This window comes from Passer domesticus, chromosome 2 (genome assembly GCF_036417665.1).
Source record: "Passer domesticus isolate bPasDom1 chromosome 2, bPasDom1.hap1, whole genome shotgun sequence".
Lineage (NCBI taxonomy): Eukaryota > Metazoa > Chordata > Aves > Passeriformes > Passeridae > Passer > Passer domesticus.
In genome coordinates this window covers 50166154-50184664 of record NC_087475.1, presented here as the reverse complement: position 1 = coordinate 50184664, position 18511 = coordinate 50166154, and the positions used below count along the sequence as shown (strand labels likewise).

General features: G+C 39.8%; 1 protein-coding gene across 1 annotated transcript in view; it reads right to left on the bottom strand.

Moving 5' to 3' along the window:
- Nucleotides 1-8034: 8034 nt before the first annotated feature.
- The window catches only part of MYCBP2 (MYC binding protein 2), a 175664-nt gene continuing 165187 nt past the window's right edge, over nt 8035-18511 (bottom strand). Inside the window, exons 75-83 of the mRNA XM_064408498.1 lie at nt 16916-17044; nt 14303-14435; nt 13972-14075; nt 12555-12743; nt 11936-12043; nt 10656-10865; nt 9973-10080; nt 9603-9768; nt 8035-8839 (exon numbers count right to left, since the gene is read on the bottom strand). Of these exons, the coding sequence (XP_064264568.1) occupies nt 8724-8839; nt 9603-9768; nt 9973-10080; nt 10656-10865; nt 11936-12043; nt 12555-12743; nt 13972-14075; nt 14303-14435; nt 16916-17044 (1263 nt within the window). The 3' untranslated portion in view covers nt 8035-8723. The remainder of the gene's footprint in view (nt 8840-9602; nt 9769-9972; nt 10081-10655; nt 10866-11935; nt 12044-12554; nt 12744-13971; nt 14076-14302; nt 14436-16915; nt 17045-18511) is intronic.

Here is an 18511-nt window from a genome sequence, read left to right as displayed (position 1 = left end):
TCCAGTCTGTCCTTAAATGTCTCCAGGGATAGTGACTCCACCACCGCCCTGGGCGGCCTGTTCCAGTGCTCAGTCACTCTTTCTGTGAAGAAATTCCTCCTAATGTCCAAGCTTAACCTTCCCTGGAGCAGTTTATGGCTATGTAATCTTGTCCTGTCACTGGTTACCAGGGGAAGATGCCGACCCCGACTGGCTACAGGCTCCTTTCAGGAGATGTAGAAAGTGACGCGGTCCCCCCTGACCCTCCCTTTTCTTCACGCTAAACACCACAGCTCCTTCGGCTGTTCCTCACAGGACCTGTGTTCCAAGCACTTCTCCGGTTTCGCTGCCCTTCTCTGGACACACTCCAGCCCCCCAATTTCTTTGTTGTAGCACGGGGCCCTGGGCTGGACACAGCGCTGGAGCTGTGGCCTCACCAGTGCTGAGCACAGGGGGACAATCCCTGCCCTGGCCCTGCTGGCCACACCATTGCTGATACATCCAGGATGTCACTGGCCCTCTTGGACACCCGGGCACGCTGAATATTACCAGTGATGGAGCTGGATCTTCATCACCAGTACAGCCGGTTTTGTTCTGCGATCTGAAAGCCCCATGTGAGGCTGGCCTTAGGAGTAGATGTAAGAGGGAAAGCAAGGCACCAATGTGTCCTGGGGCCAGCAGGCACTGGGAATGATGTGCTTGGGATTTTGCCAGGCAGAGAAGACAAAGTGATGTGTGACATTTCCCATGGGCTGCATATGCCTTGTCATCGTGTGTCCTTCGTGCATGTGGTACACTCCAATACACCTCATTATTCAGCCCTGTATGTGTCCAAACTCTTTACAGTTGCTGAGATTCACAAAACTTAATTATTAATGCATTGCAAGCTATAGTAAATAAATTACTGCTCAAATTGTTGTAGTCCTAATTGCTGTCATTTGGTTTCTTGGAAACAGCCCTTCTGATCCTGTGCTCGCCCCAGTCTTGAAATGGCTTTGAAACATTCTTTAGTGGTCACTCTCAAATGTCACCATCCCTGAGATCTTTAAGAAGCACTTTATAAAAATACACTTCTTTGCATACTTTAAGTCAGTTAATTTATGGTCTGTTTTTTTTTTTAAGTCTAGTTCCTTGAGATTATTAGTGGTGGGAGGAAAAAAAAAGACTTTTCCAGAAACAGAATTGTTTTTCAGTGAGAAACATAAATTTTTATTTTGAGTTTCTGTGAGAAAATAATCTCTTTTTTTCTCCATTTTAGAGTGTATTGAGCTGTTTACTAAAGCTCAGCCATTGCAGTTTTGTGTGTATTTATGAATATACATCCAGTCTTCAGCTTTTCAGGAAATGCAACAAAAATCTGGAAATAAGAAGAATCACCTTACCTTGAGCAGATTAATGAGTATCTTAGACAACCTTGTAATAGCAAATATATGACTGTATAATATGCTCAGTTATATGAGACAGCTGTATAAACCTTGGTAGGTAATGAGGAGTGTTTATGAATGAAGCCAATACTGTCAAGAAACATGCAACAACTGTTTTGCCATCCCCATCTGGAAATGTTCTGTGTCTTTCATTCCCACTGCTTAGGAATTCCCTTTTCAGCCCTTGTGCTCCAGTTCAGAGTTTCTAATGGTGAGAAGAAAACAGCCCCCAATTACAGTTTCTAGTAAAGAACAGTCATATTTGCAAGTATGTAACTTGCAAACTGCTGGAGATGTGGGAGAAAAAGTCTGACTGCAAAGGTTGGAACTAGACCTGGGCCCAGGCTGTAGGGAGAAGGATCCATTTTTTATCAACAAATTTGCCACAAGCAGCTGCTGCTTCTCCTCGTCACCTCTCTTAGTGTTTTAAGGCAGCATTGTGTGTTTTATGATGTAATGTATCTGGGCCATGCCATGTGAAGTCAGTAAAAATACATTTTCATCAAGATTTATGCTCTGATCAAGTTCTGGTCTGCAGGAAACAAACAAACAAACAAAAAAAACCCCACCAAAACATCTTTTGACCAAAACAAACATTTTCTGAGTTTGTGTAGAAGTCTTGGAAGATGTAACAGCTGCAATTTCATTATTTTTAAGGTAACAATACTTTAAAACCCTTGCATTATCTGAGTTTCACTGTATTGACTTACTGGGAGGGACTTCTTACAGTGCCGAGCAGTTACAATTTGCTGCCTTATCTTTGGAGTAAACAAAGTTTGGCTCACTGCCTGTGCCCTTCTTTGCTTTGTTGTGGCCGCTTGTGTAAGTTTTAGGCACCCTTTGTGTGTGTAGGAGAGGAGAACAAGTGCAGAAAGCACGCCCAGCATGACACTTTTTGGGGACATAGCAGCTAAAATCAGCAAGGCAGCTGCAGCTCTGTCCTTGGGGCCAACCCAGGCCCTGGACATGGTGCAGAGCACTGACAAAAATATCTGCGGTGTCTGTGGGCAAAGCACAAGAACAGGGCAGTTTATCAGAGCTGAATGAAAGAAAACCTGCAGGCAGCTGGTGGTGTGGGCTCCTGGGGAGCCCCCAGAGCTGGCTCTGCTTTAGCTGGCAGACAAAGCCCTGCAGAGCTCCTGGACTCAGGTAGGTGGCACTGAGATAGGTGGCAGCAGGGAAAGAAGGGGCCAAGCAGTAAAGGTTCAAAGAACATCCACAGGTCTGGGCTGGTCTGTGTTGTTGCCATGTTGTTGCCAGTGGTGGCTGGGCACTTTGGAGCTTTAGTCAGTAACTTGGACAGCTCTGTCAGGTGTGTCTGCATTCAGTAGTCTCCTTGCCTTACACTAATCACTTAACTAACAGCAGATGGGTTTTTAAGAGAGGAATCTTTAAAATTATTATTTTTTTTGTGCTTTTAGTAGTAACAGAAAAAGGCCATGGCCTGTGCTGAGCCCTGCTATGCAAAAATGAGACTATTGAGGAAACTGCATTGTAACTTTTTATTTTTCCAAGAGAGAAGGAGAAGCTCTCTGAAGTTTCAGTTTTTCTGATTGGGAGAGTCACTCAGAGCTGTGAAGCAGCCCTCACTGTCACCATGTGAAGATGAGGAACAGCCCACAGGTATAAAACCCAAGACATAGCCAGTAAAATCTCAGTGTCTAACAGGGGATCTCACCACCTCAGGCTGAGGTGGTACAGAACACCTCATTTCAGCGGGCAGACTGCCCTCCTGATGAAGCCACAACAGTGTTTCAACAGTGCCAGGTCTTGATTATAAATGCTGCACCTTTGAGCACTGCAAGTCTACTGTGCTGATTTTCTGGCCATATTCAAGTAGCTCTGAAGCATTCCTGAGGCAAGGAGCTGTGCTCCACCCTGATAAGCCTGGCTTGCATTTGGCTAGGATAAGAATCCAGAGGGAAAAATCACAGAAGCAGTTGGAAGAGAGTTAAGTAACCATAGCAGACCAGATCCAGCTATGATGAAAGTATGTCAGGCTTGCAGGGCATGAGTAGCTCTGATTTAATGAAAATAAAAGTTCTGAAAAATATGGAGAATATTAATAATGATGAGTCGTGGCTGAAAGACCTGGTCTAGAATGTCTGTGACAATCTTAATTCTCAGCAGATTGTGCTGAAAAAGAAAATATAGAGGAAAGCTGAACTTATTAATTATCGATGCCAAAAGAAGTGAATGTTTTTCAGTAATGGATATCATTAGGGAAACTTCCTGGTTTTATTTTCTCAACATGTCTATACAGGAAGATTTTCTGTGGTGAGGGACTTTGTTATACTGTTAGAATATGGTATTATGGAGTGCTAAAATAAGTATATTCTATCTATCACAAGCAAGACCTTACAAAACAGGAGCTGTAACTCAACTTTTCTCTCTCTCTTTTTTTTTTTTTTTTTTTTTTTTTAACAGTAGCTGCAAATAAAATGGTCTTTAAAGCACGGGGCCTCAATTTAAGGCCTCATGGCCACAGAAAAATACAAAGACAAAACTAAGGACGAGCAACAGCAGGATAGAGTGTTGCCTGCAACAGGTTGATTACCTGATGTTGTTGCTCATGGCTCAGTAGAAGCTGGAGATAATTCTTTTTAAAGATTCCTCACTGTCTAAATATTGTTTCTGTCTCTTGAGGCTCTAGTAATTCTTTCCAGATGAATGGCTCCCATGGTTGGTTCATGGGTAAAAGCTGTTGTACCACTCTGTTTTGTTAGGGAATACAGTGAAAGCTGCTGTTTGCTGGAGCCCCTCTGACAGGGGAGTCTCGTGGCACGGCCTTGGCTAGGGCTGCGTACAAACGGGCAGAGCGGGCTGAGCTGCGCCCTGCAGCACAGGCAGCACCTCATCTTTGCCATGGTTGATCCATGGACAGAGCAATGCTGCTGGAAAAGGCAGTGCCAGCTCATTGGTAGGTTGGTCTGACAGCATCCTGCTAGAAGAGTTTTTTGGTTTGCAGGAATTTTCTCTGTGCTTTGTGTAGCTCCTTGCAAGTCAGTTCCACTGACTCTGCCAGTGGGTGAGGAGTTAATATAATTAGCAAGCCACAGTGGTAAAAATTCCCAAACAGACTTACTGCTAAGAGGGGGCTGGCATTTGTATTAGGATTGGCCTTGGTACCAAGGCATGGAAGGAGGGCACCTTACATGTGATGTGAAATGTGTCCTGCAAGGGCACCCTAAAGCTGGTTTTCAAACATGGTTTGTTTCTAAGTCTTGTATCCTAGCACTGCAGGCAAAACCCAGAAGTTATTTACCAGTTCCTTGATTGTAGGAGAGTGTTGGATGAACAGATCCAAAGTCCTGCCAGTGGGCACCTATTCATGGGAAAGGTCAAATTCAGTCAGCAGTAAGGCACTCAGGGTGTGCCAAAATTTAGGATTTGCTTGGTGGGAGGTACATAGTTGTGCCCAGCCTCCATCAGGAGGGAAATAAAATTTATGAACCTAGGCTACTCCACAACCCACTAGGAGTATGGAAAAAGCCAAAGATGTAGAAATAGAGACTACAATCTTATGAGTAACAACTGGAATGTTGTTGCTCAAATTCTGTTTGTATTGGAGAAAAGGGAGACAGAGATGGAGATGGAGACAAACCCAGCGTATCTTCTTACATGTGTTATGTCCATTAGAGCAAAATCTGTGGAGAGCTGTGTTTACCCTGTAGCTTGGATCATCCCATTGCAATTACTGCTCTGTGACAGAGTCCACTGATACAACCTGCCCTCAGGCAAGTGCTTTTAAAAAGCTGTTGTTCAGGTCCACCAGCCAGGTTTCTGAGTATCTTTGCTAGGAACTGGCATTAGGATGGTGAGTTACTGCTGGTAGATCATACCCCATTCACACCAAACCACCTGAATCTCTAGCTTAAACTGATGTGATGCTGCTGCCCACATGGCCACAGTGGAGTATGCATTCCCTTTGTGTGCCAGCATACTCAATGCCATCCTTCCTTTCTCTAATGGCTCTTCTGGCAGAGTACATGGCAGAGGTGAGACCTAGGAACAGGGCTGGGTGGAATGGGAATGCTCTCCAGGGCAGCTGAGTGAGCAGGAAAATTAAACTCTGCAGGGGAGGATGTAATATGATGACAGAATCACATTTAGGAAAGGAATACTACTGAATGAACAGACAGGGAGGTGGATTAGCTGGGACCTAACATGGGCTAAGGATACTGGAATCACATGAGTGGGAGTATAGGAGCAGTGCCATGGATGGCAATAGCAAAGGACACAGTGTACTGCTCAGTGGATGACCCAAAGCACTGCCTCAAATACCCATCCAAGGTTTCAGTGTTCAAATGCCCTTTCAGGTACACAGAAACTTGGTACATCCAAAGAGATTGTATTTAAATGAGCAGCCACAGCCTACATGTAACACTGAGGACAGAGCAGAGCAACTCCTGAACCCCAAGAGACTGCACTGGTGGGTATTACCTGAGAAAACTCCCTGGACCAGCTGGCAGGGGACATCTCTGGGTGATGATCAATAATAATCACAGTCCCCATTGCATCTGGCTGCTGTGTAATCAGTGTGTTGTTCTGTATTTGGCTGCATCTCTGTAGGAATGCCTGGTGAGGAGCAGATCCTGGAATGCTTGGCAGCACAAGCTCACTACCACATCCCATCAGTGAGTGGGGGCTGTGACAGCACAGCCCTTCCAGTGCACCTTGGGCTGAGGGACAAGCATCTGCCCTACAACCACTGTACTCTGGCACCTGCAGTGTGTGGCATGGCTTAACAAGGGCTGTGGAAAAGTTTGAGCTCTATCCTGAATGACTGGGTGGGCCTGAAACTCCCTAGCTAAGCCTCTGTCTAGGTGAAACGTGAGCCTAGAAACATGATGGAATTAGCAAAACCTGTTTTGTAAGGACCAAGTTAATTTGGCCCTGATGATGACATGTTAATTAGCTGTATCTTATAAACTTTTACTGTTCACATTGTGTTCAATGGGTGGATACACCCATAAAAGTTTAAGCTATTTTTAAACTAACAATCCAAGTGTGAGCACTGAGGCCTCGCCTTGGCCAGGAGCTGGGTTTGGTATAAATTAGCTGAGTGTGGTGGGTTGTGGCAAACAGGGTGGTACAAACAAGAACTGACTATTTCCATTGCGTGGGCAGTGGATCAACAGCTGACAGAAAAACATGTGAGACTGCTGGAAAGGCATACAGCAATCTTATTGTGGACTGATCTGATTAGCAGCCTGTGCTGGCATCTGCTATAATCACCGGCAGAGATCGGCGTGGGGGATGCGGTGACGTGAATGTCTGAGACACTGTGGGAGCAGCGTGTCCAAGGTTCAACCATTACGTGAGGAGCTGAGCTCTGTGCAAGAGCCTGATGTTCACACGTGCCTGTGCTGCCTCCCTGGAGTGGTGATAGGGGATGGTCAGCTATGTCCACACCATAATCTCAATTTCCTAAATTAACACTCATATTAATCTGAAATTGAAGAGGAAGCTGAAAAAAAATAGATGGTGCTACACTCTAATTTTCTAAAAATGACAATGGGTCAGATACCCAATACAGGGACAATCACTTCCCGGGCCCTGCTGGCCACACTATTTTTGACACAGGCCAGAGGCCATTGGCTCTCCTGGCCACCTCTGCACCCTGCTGGCTCATGTTCAGGCGCTGTTGACCAGCACCCCCAGGTCCTTTGCTGCTGGGCAGCTTTCCAGCCCTTCTCCCAGCCTGTGGCACGGCATGGGGTTGCTGTGACCCAAGAGCAGGATCCAAGTACTTGGCCTTGTTGAACTTCACACAACTGGCCTTGGCCCACTGATCCAGCCTGTCCTGATCCCTCGGCAGAGCTACAGTGAATAAGATCAACTGTACCTCACAGGCGTGTGAACTAGCAGAACTATTTCAAAGTGCAGGTATACATGCTGCTCTGGGTGAACCTGTTTTAGCAGGGGGGTTGGACAAGATGATCTCCAGAAATCTCTTCCAATGCCAACCTTTCTGTGATTCTCTGATTCCAGATGTCTGAAGTTAGGCAAGATGGATCCCATGGTTCCAATCTTATCAAGATTGTCTGGTGTGGATGCCATCTACCAATATCTTAAATGTAAAAGGCAGTAACGCACTTTTCATCAGGTTCAAGACAGAAATGCTAGAAAGGGAGTTGAACACATCTAAGAAAAACAATCCAAAGATAAAATCTTAACAAATAGAAGTTTTTACTTGAAGTTATATACTGCATTCATTATGCAGGTGCAGAGGACTTAGGACTCTTATAAATTAACATTTTGAAATTCAAAAAGCTGTTTGTCCTAAAAGTGGGAGTCTTAAACTGTCCTAAAATATTAGGAGTCTTCAGTAAAACAAAACTGATCAAAATAATTTAAAATGCAGTCTTCTTTTGTGTTTTAAAACACTGTTGGCAATTGAAATGGAAATACAATTATTCAGAAGCATGCTAGAACATTTATCCAACTTTTCTGTTGAGAAAGGGAGTAGTGCTTTTCACGTCTTAAGTACTTCCATAACCACCAGGTTACCCAAAAACTTTCCTACTTTTCAAGAGTCTGCTGAAATAACTATAGGACACCTCTATTCTTCCACTTCCCTCCCCACTCCCCCACTCTAAGAGTGTTTCTGAAAATGGAGGCTTACACATTTGTTAGACTTTCACTGTATAAAAATGTACAGTGGCTTTATTGACATGTACATTCCATTATGTTTACAGCTGCAAGATATGAGGCACACTCAGTATTGCACTTCATTAAAATTTCAGGCTCAAACATAACCCAGAAGTTTAAATGAAACTGCTGTTGTAATTTAATATTTCTTATACAGGACAAACATTGATACCTTTATATACAGGGTGATACTTGTTACATTTATGCCTTCCTAACACATTTTTTTATAACAGTCTAGGAAATAAACCAGAATATTCCTCTTTCCCATCCCCACTTGTGATGCGTTACAATTGTACAAGATTACAAAAAGTCAGTATACAATAATCAATATTTTTTCTTTCGCCTGAAAGCCAGCATCATTCATAGTCCACAGACACACAGATCCTTTAATAACAATTGTTTATTTGTAAATGTCCAATGTTTCCTAGCCGATGACTGTAATGGCCACATGCAAACACCTCACAAATTTTGATGTCTCGGTTCAAAAAATGTCAATATCTCACAGCAAGAATTATGTACATGGTATTTGGCATCCTTCTTGCACTGTAAATTGTTCCTTTTACCTGGGTTATGGAATGGTCCCATCCTCATCCCAGATGGACTTTGTTTTCAGGACACTTGAGGGATGAGGGCACCTGTTCTGCTCTGGTTAAAAAAAATGCTATTCTAAAAAGTGTGTGCATTTCTGCAAACCCCACAACCCAGAGCAAATTCTTCACCAGTGGGTGGATGGACAACATGAAGTGGACATTCTGTTCCTTCAAGTTGTTTACCTTTGGGACCTACAGTGAATGTAAGGATAAGAGAAAAAAAGAAAAGACTAGATTAATGCTTGCAGACAATGTAAACAAACATATACTACATTTCCTCAAAAAAACCCCCAAAATAAGTGAAGGTAATTCGTCTTGTTCAAATGTTGAATTGGTATTTGAAGAGCAAAAAAATAGATCAAACTACCATGTAAGTGAAACCAATCAAATTAAAATTAAAAAAGGCAAGATGCTTATAGACAGTCACTTAAGGAAGTTTTATCTCATTAATATTGTGGAAGAAATTTGCACAAGCTAAGAAAAAAATTGAATAATGCGCAAGAGTTACATTCTGCAGTAAACAATAATTCTAAGGTTATAGCAGGAGTTCTAATTTATTTGTTTACTTATTTTATGTAAATATCTTAATGAAAAAATCACACTTTTAACCCCCAATCATTTACTAATATAAAATCAATATACAGCACATGAACTTAGTAATTAAGGCATTGGGGTAACAGTTTGCAGATAATGGCTACCTAACTACACATACATAACTTAATAATGGGTTAATGTTATCAATATACCATTTTACACATCATTCTACATCTGGAATCTGACCTGATATAGGGAAATTGAAATGTCTTTCTCTATCAAAGTCCCTAATGTTTACATGATCAGTGCAATGACATTGCCAGAAAACCAAGAAAATACTACCAAGAAGAGCTAATATCAATTAGAACTTCTAATTTATTTCAGAATTCAGTGTGGTAAATTTGCTTTATCAAAGTCCTACCTGCAGGACAGTGTGGGAGCTCTTCTTTAGGGATGCTTGTCATTCTTTGGAAATCATCATGGCAAGCATTGCAAAAATGCGTTGTCCCGAAACAGAAAAAAACAGCAACAGAACAGCAGTAGCGGCATTTGTACTCTAAGAAATCCGTACCGTGTTTGGGACACATCTGAACAAAGGAAAGCAAACAGCAGTCAGTGAAGTAGCCATGTTTAACAACCCCAACAACTCACTTCTACCTTCTGTAGAAACATTAATGGTAGACAATATTGTACAACACATGTAATTACAAATGACTGTGAATTATTGTACAGCTTGGGTACTCAAGAGTTTCAGAATGAAATAAAAACATGAATAGAAAATATTTACTCACCTGAGCCCTTGAAACATCAGAGCAGGCACCACAAATAAGTTCTCTTGGATCATAATCATCTCCTTGTCCAGCCTCGGCATCACAACGAGCTTCACCACCAAAATATGCCTTAATTGCATATAGAAATTATTGGATGTTAAACCAGACACAATTGTTCTTTTAACTATTCTTTTCAGTTTAAGCAATTCCATTTGTAAGGGGAATATGATAAATGACTACCATTTCAGTGGCCTCCACTCTTCTGAGCTCTCATCTCTGTAGGTACGTGGTTTTGAGGCACACAGAATGTCCCTCAGTCTCAGGATGAACAAGACCGAAAACTGCAATATACCCTGCTCTATGCCAGGGACTGTAAGGCTTTTGGAACAGCATTTGGATGCTCTATAAACCCTCTGTCAGCATTAAGTAGCAGCTTCAGGTGAATAGGTACTGCACCTTCTTTTAAGTGGCCATTGACTCAAGGTGCGTTTGGTTTCTGAGCTGCTCTGTTATACATGCTTGAGCTTTACTAGCTAAGATACTATTTACATCTCATTAGCCCAACACTCGATTTTTTAAATTATGATTCTATAAACAACGTATTTTCCTGCCTTTCTGCTGCATACACAATGTATTAAACATATGTTCTGTTTTAAGAAATTACTTGTGAAATGGTAACATCCATTTAATAAATACCACCATACCTTTTTGCACTTGTAGCAAACATAATAAGCATATCTGTTCATAGCATAGCCAGCTGGGTCATTATAAAATCTAACACCTGGTGTTGTGATGGCCTCACTCTTGTGCAGCCCTTCATACTCCAATCTCATTAGTGCTTTTCTCCTTACATCTTCATAGAGTTCTTTGATTGGATCAAGCAAATCCTTTAATACTGTGTGATTGATTTTGTTCTGAAATAAAAAAAAAAGCTGATTAAAGTATCGTGTATCTTTATCCCAAGAGCTATGATTATTTGTGTTACAGTCAGGAACAAATAGCATGATAGATGTCATAAAAATGTACAGGACCGGGCAATGGACATTTCAAAAAACGGCTGATACAGACTGTACTCTATTTGCTGTAAAAATGGTATACATGAATGCTTTCACTATGGCCTGTTGTGATATGGGAACATCAATCCTTCCAACAGAAGAACAGACTAACAGCCAAGGAGGTGGTGAAGAGAAAATGAAATATTCACCACAGCACAGGAATATTTCTGTAATTTTGGTCCTTTTTGTCTTCCTGCTTAGCAAGTAAGCATAATGACTGACAGTCCTCTATGGCAGTTCTTTATCAATTAGTGACCACAAGCTACTGCCATTAATTACCACAACACAACATGACAGAAGAACCACAGCATGCAGAATAGCTGATGATTCCCAAATTTCAACTTCCAAGGGTGGGGTAAGGTGCTCTTCTTTCCAGTGGCTATTAGGAGCTTTTGCTTACAGCAATTTAAATTTTATGGAGTTCAAGAGGAATTGTTAGTAACTTAGCTGAACTAAGTACATGTATTCTTTGGCTCTGCCCTCACACTGAAAAGCAAAGCAGCTTTAAAAGTGGTTAGTAAAATGAAGAATTCCTGCTTCAAAATAGTGTGCTTTGAGATTACTTCTTCCCCTCCTCACTATCACCAAATACTGGGAATTTGCAAGCTGATGTTGGTAAGAACGAAACAGTATTAAGACAATGTCTGGACTATGCTTTCTTTTTAAGAGGTTACCTCAGGGAACAGGAGGAGAAAGTAATAAGTTGCATCAATTCTAGTCTTTCTATAGCAACACATGGAATTAAGAAAACAAGTCACATATAACTCATTTACACTGTACCAAGCAATACAGTATTAACAAAAAAACCCCAAAAAACCCCCAAAAACCAAACCAAAACAAAAGACAAAAAAAAGAGAAAAAAATAAAAATAATTAAAAGAAAAGTATCAGGTACGTTTTTTGACTTTGACAGGCAAACAGCTCATTTACCTTGCAAATTGGGCAGGACATAAACCCGAAAGTTATCCTTGGGCCAAGCCATCTGTTTTCTAGTACTCGCTGACAGCATTGCAAATGGAAAACATGGCTGCAGTCCAGCTTTAGAAAAGAGTAAATGTAAGTGAATATTGAAGTTACATTAACCACTAAAGTAGAAGCAGTTATTAGCAAAATATTAAGTGGCAACATGGCAACATATCAATTCCAATATTAATTGATTTGAAATCCTAGAAGATCCCTTTTTTCTTCTTAACAACAAGAAAGAACATAAAATGGGCATTAAAATCATAACCACACCAAGATCACCTATGGATATATGAAATAAATGTGAATTATTTCAACTAATTACTTCAGTTGTTTTACTCCTTTATAAAACACCATGTATTTTAATAAAGTAGACATAGCAAACTGAATTGATCCAATCTTTCTTGAAACAGAATGCCAGACAAAAAGAAAACTTTTTGAGTAGCTTAACTATTGTTACGGTGTCTGCTTTCAAATTTTGAACAGCGTAATTTGAAAGACTTTATATTTTCACTTCCTTCATGCTACACATTACAATCATAACAGTAATCTCTTAAAAGGGGAAACAATCAAACAAACAAAAAACCTGGATAGCTGGTGCTGCTGAAAGTGCTTCAGTAAAGCAGATCATGCACATGTCATCAGCATCTTGTTTCAGAGTTGTAGCGTTTTTATCGCAGCCATGCAGGCACGGCAAACAGTGCTCTTCGTTCTTAACGCCTCCGCAGGGGTGACCGCAGGGGTGTGTCTTGCTGCAGGCAATCTTAGCATACTCCTAAACAAATGTAAAGTAGAGAGTTAATCATCCCTTCACTGAGTGTTCTGACAGTGTCGCTTTTTGAAGGACTGCTGGTCTGTGCAATAAACTGAGACGGAAGAATCATGGTTTGTATTGTCTGCTGCTGCCTCAGGTACTTGGGACAAGCTGAACGTCTGCACTTGAAATAACAATGTTTCCTTTGTTTACCTGCACTGCTCCTGAATGCAAACGGCTTAATGAAACCATAACTTAAAACTTTCAATAGAAAGAGAACTGTTCTTGGATCCTCTTTTTCTTTGTGTGCTTTTTATATATTGAGTGCTTCCTGCATAAATATTGCTGACCCTGTATTAACAGCCTTTAAGGTACCTGCAGATTTTGGAGAAGTTTCAAGTAACTCACCCTTAAGAACACATATATATGTGTTCTTATATCTAATATATATAATATAATCTATTATAATAGATATAATTATATATCTAATCATTAATCAGCATAAAGCGATTTTACATGGAGATGGATTTTTAACCACCTCTAATTCCCATCCCTACTCTCACAGAAAACTTAGAGAAGTTACCCAGAAGCTAGCAACAAATTGAACTGAATTTAGTAACTGTAGTGAACTGTTACTTAACTGTTCATTGATGAACTGTATAAGTTCCTCATAGGCTGACAGAGAAAAAAAAAGATGACCAATTTGCTTCACTTAGAAATAAGTAAGGCAAAGTAAGAAACTGGTTATGATTTGGTCCTCTGCCAATTGCACTCAGTGTAGGGCACAGAAACACTCACGATACGTGGATACAGATGACAAACATGGCCAAGTCTTAAATGTTCTACACTCACATAATACATAGGCTCTTGAGCAAACTCTTTTTATCAAGCTTTCCAGTACATTTGACTTAGTATTATACTGATAGTGTGTATTTTACTTTATAATTGCAAGGCTGTCATGAAAACTTGAGGTAGATAAGAGACTTGTGAAGACTCGAGATAGATTTTGAAGATAATAATGAAACTACCCAGTATGGAAGTTGATCATTAGTTCACAGTCTGTAATTAAAATAAACATTTACAAACTCAGAAGTATATGAATGGTGATATTCAATATTAGAACCTTTTCATATGACAGATCTGATTTAAAATGGACCACAGGGATAAACAAGGTTTGTTCAAAATAAGAAGCCCATATGATCTCTTCTATTTACATAATTAATGATGCTTGACACTTGCTAATACACACCTGGCAGTCTGTATCAGAACAAACACTTCCTACTGCTGATAATTCTGTTCCACTCCTACATCCACAGAACCGACATGCTTCAGAACTGCTGGTGGTCGGTTTGCCTATGGCACAAGAGACAACAAGGCCAAAAATGTTCTCATGAAACGCAAGGTACTGATACTCTATCAGACATCAAAGCAGCATTCACAGAAAACAACCAGAAAGCCAACAATTCTTATGCAGCTAAACTATTCTACTTTTATTAATAAATATTTAAAAGCATTGCCCTAAAGCAGGTGAAAATCACAATAACCAGGATAAAGAGCAATTAGTAACAGTTGTGTTTTACCTGTCTGTTCTCTAAACTCCACCATAGCCTTCATAGTTTTAGAATCTGCTAAAGCCATCAGCCAGAAAAGTTTGGTCCTACCACAGCCCTCGTGGAGATCAACTTTGATAGCTTCTTCTTCTTCTTTGAACACCTGTCAAGTTAAATAGCATGTTTAATTAGAGCATGGACCTGTTTCTGTTATTTTTGTTGCTTCCTCTTTGGATTTACACCAGGCATTTTATAGATTCTGTGAGACTGTCTACTGAAAGCTGTTTTTCTTATATATGTTCCATAACTTGTACATATGGCAGATATTCAGGATAAAGGTTTCATGTTTTTAGAAGTAAAAATTATTAAAATTAACTCTTGATCTAACATGGAGGAGAAACAATAGTGCAGCAATGCTAAGAATAAAGATGCACATTTTTTTCTGATTTAATAAATACAGACCTTGGACTTCATAATTCCTACCCAACATATCCAGTAGGCCACAGAATATTAAAAGCACAAGATAACATCAGAAATATCTTCACATAACCATGGTAGTGGCTTATCAAAGCAACACTGAGAATTAGGGTCTTAATAACAAGTACTATAGTAATAATTATAGAAGTGCGTAATAGTAATATTTTTGACTTTCATATAAATACACAGTGGATACTTTTGGCTACAATGGGGAAAATATAAAGTTTTTGCAAAATAAAAAAACTGCAAGAGATCCTTAGGGAATTTCATGCAGTCTCTTCTTTTGCTTCTTTCCCAAGCTTTGAAGGCAGTTCTGTTTGCATTTGTTTCACCTGTAATGCAAGGAAAGTTAGAATTTTCCCAGGTATGGATGTATACAGCTCACTTTAATTTTTACTAGAATCAGAAAAAAAAACAACCCTAACTGCTTCACAAAGTATTCACATAAGCACATCTGAGTAACTTACAGGCTGTCCTTTCTAGAGGGGAGAGAAAATACATTGAAGAGGTATGTATGACTGAAGTTGGACAAAGAACAGGAAGCAAACAAAGAAAACAAAACAGAGGGAACATGACAGAATTGAAATTGAATTTGAGAGGCTTAATATGTGAGATGTAAAGGTAAAAGTGGTGAATAACGAGCAAAAATTTAAACATGCTTTTAGAAGTAAATAGGAAAATCTGGTAAGTAGCTATTTTGGACAGATAAAAGGAAAAATGTGAGGTTTTCTATGAGATACAAACTTACTTTTTATCAACTGTAATCTGAACAGGCTATATAGGAAAAATGAGAAAAATGAATGAGACTAGACTGTGCTGTGCCATGACAGAAGAGTAGACATAAAATGATCTTAGGTTGACAAAACAGGAAAATTTAAAAAAGAGGATTGCAAGGACTCTGGCTAAGAAATAGAAGACAACAGACACACTGGCAGTGCCAGGCTGAGACTACACTGCAAATGCTGTGGCACCAGAGGAGTGTTTCACTGGGGAGTGAAACTCAGTACCAAAGGTCTGATGTTTACATCACAAGTGCTCTAGACCAGCTTATCCCTTGCACTGAATGACCACTAGCAGTGTCTCTGCATCTGTCTTTTGATTTGCTTTTAGTTTCACCTAAAAGTAAACAAAACAATCCAGTTCATGCACTCCAAGGCTGCTCAATAACAGAAAACATTGTACTTTAAGGAGACATGATCATCTCCTTTAAAAGTCCATTCCTGAACATAATGAAAAAGTTAATATAGATGCATTGTAGGAGAGGGAGAAAAGGACTGAGTTCCACTGAAGTATTTGATTATATTTGTCATTTATTAATGACATTTATTATTTTAATCCTTGTACAAATATAAGTAGTCAGAGGGAAAAAGGAAAATAAAGGATCACAACAAACAATAAATGAGCAGAAGGCATCTTCAACATTAATTTCAATGACAAAAAGAAAAAATCCAAAGAAAATATAGTTTCAAAATTTAGAGATGAAAAGGACAAAAGAATACCACAGAAGAAAAATAATTAGCAGAGTACACAGCAAGTTATAAAAACTCATCTCTAGTCAAAGTTTCAATCCTAAAAACAAACCCAAAAGAAGTCAATTTTCAAGCTTATGGATAGGGCAACATATTTATCTGTGAAAACACAGTTAAAGCTAGAGGAATACTGAAAAATAAGAGAAAACTCTTAGGGGAACCAGTAGGAATATTTGCTGTCAAATCATCTTCCTGGATATTAAAATGAATGCACATTCATTAGAAATAAAGGGGTTGACAAGCACTGACTCCTATGACAGAAGTAGTAAAGAAGATAAAATTTAAGAGGAATAAAGATCCAACATATCCTTAAGGAAGTCTATGCAGCTTCTAAATTCTCCTAAAAAGCGTTCTAAGCAAGAGAGAAAAACAAGAGAGCAAAAGCTGATGTAGCAGAAGAACTAGAATTAGGAAATGCTGCAAAATTTTCTAATCTTTGTAAAAGATAAAGGACACGAGAATATATCCAAAAACAACTGAGGAGAGTTAACTGGAATCACATCTATCCCATCTCAAAAATAAAATAAAACATCCTTTTCAGATTCAGTATTTGCTACTACCTTTTGGTTATATTTTATTTATATAAATATGCACACCATGATGCAGTGCACACAACAGGGGGCCATGTATACTCTACCTGTCTCTGGTGAGTTTTTGTTCGCCGATGGAGATGAAGGAATCGGTCACAGTCTGTGCACAAATTCCCACAGACATTACATAAAATGATTGCAGCAGTTTCACCATCATCATGGTTATCACACATTGGCTGAGAGGACAAAAAAAAAAAAAAAAGAAATAATTCCTCTTTATTAAGTCCTTCACTTCCTTTCAGCATCTCCCCTCAGTCACACGCCTCACATCTCCCCTCCAATTATAACAGTGGATAAAGAGCTTGTATGGACTATTAATGCTATCTTTAAAATAATCAGTACTTAAACAATTATTCCTTGACACAAATCCCCTCAATTTCTGACATCAGTTTTTGTGATACTCTTCATCCTGTATTTTGTGTGATGCACCAAAAATGTGTTTTTCAACAACACAGTTGAGGCATCACTTTCAACTAGTCTGAGAAGAGGTTTATGTGGTAACAAGGGGTTATGGGCATGTTAACAGAAAAGTTCAGAGATATGAGTATTCAGGTCAGCCAACAGGCATGATATTTACCCTTCATTACTTTGAAATGGTATGTTTACTCTTTTCAAACACCTAAACAAAGCTGTAGGTCATCCATACCTCAGAGACAGGATGGTTGAAATAACAAAAATCCATCACAAAATGAAGCTGCTCTACTGATATAATTTTTTTAAAAATTCAGCAGGGTTTTGTTTTGCAATTCAAAATATCCCCACAAATGGACTTCAACAACTGATTATGACTGTGCGCATCTCTGAGAACAAGTTTCCATTGTAATACGTGGTCCATTGTAACACATGGTTTCCATGATACTCTCAGGCAACTGAGAACAGAGTTCTCTCAAAGCAGTTCAGGAAGGGAGACACACAGTTCACCTCAACATCTGATTATCCTGATGTGGAACAGGACTGGGGAATTTCAGGCTGGGTTCAGCAGCTTGAATACCTGCTAACAATGTCTTGGCTGCTCCTCTGACATCTCCAAGACCTTTGACTTAATCACCTCTGAAACCTCTGTTTGCTTCTATCTCAGCAGAGTTTTATTCCTGCTGCTGCTGCAGCTCTATGCTTCCTGTATTCTGTTTCTACCTACACTGAACTGCTTTGGATCTTCTTTGCTCTAACCATGCTTGGCTGGTATTGCACACCTTTCCCTTGCTTCCCACAGGGATCCACCTAACCAAGATTTACAGAGACCAGCTCAATTAATGTGCTCTTTCTAAAATGGTATTAAAAAATCACAGACTTTTTATCATACAGAAAAGTACAGGCATTTTGTCAACTGAAAAGTATGGAGACAGTCATATTCCATATGAAATTTATAAATTCTCTGACTCAATGGTAGTTTTGCTAAATTCAGTTAGAAGTAGTTTCTTCCTGGAGTAATCATTCTCTAGTGAGATGGGGAAGAGGAAGCTAAATTACAGAGAAGTAGTTATTGAGTAACACAAAAGAATCGATTTTATTTCGTGACAGGGATTAAGTCAGAAAGAAAAAGCTCTGATAGAGGGTGCTGTACAAACTGGGTCAATCTACTAAAAAACTCATGCCACAGGTGTTAGGAAGGCCTCGTTTCGTCCTGAATACTGACAGGATTG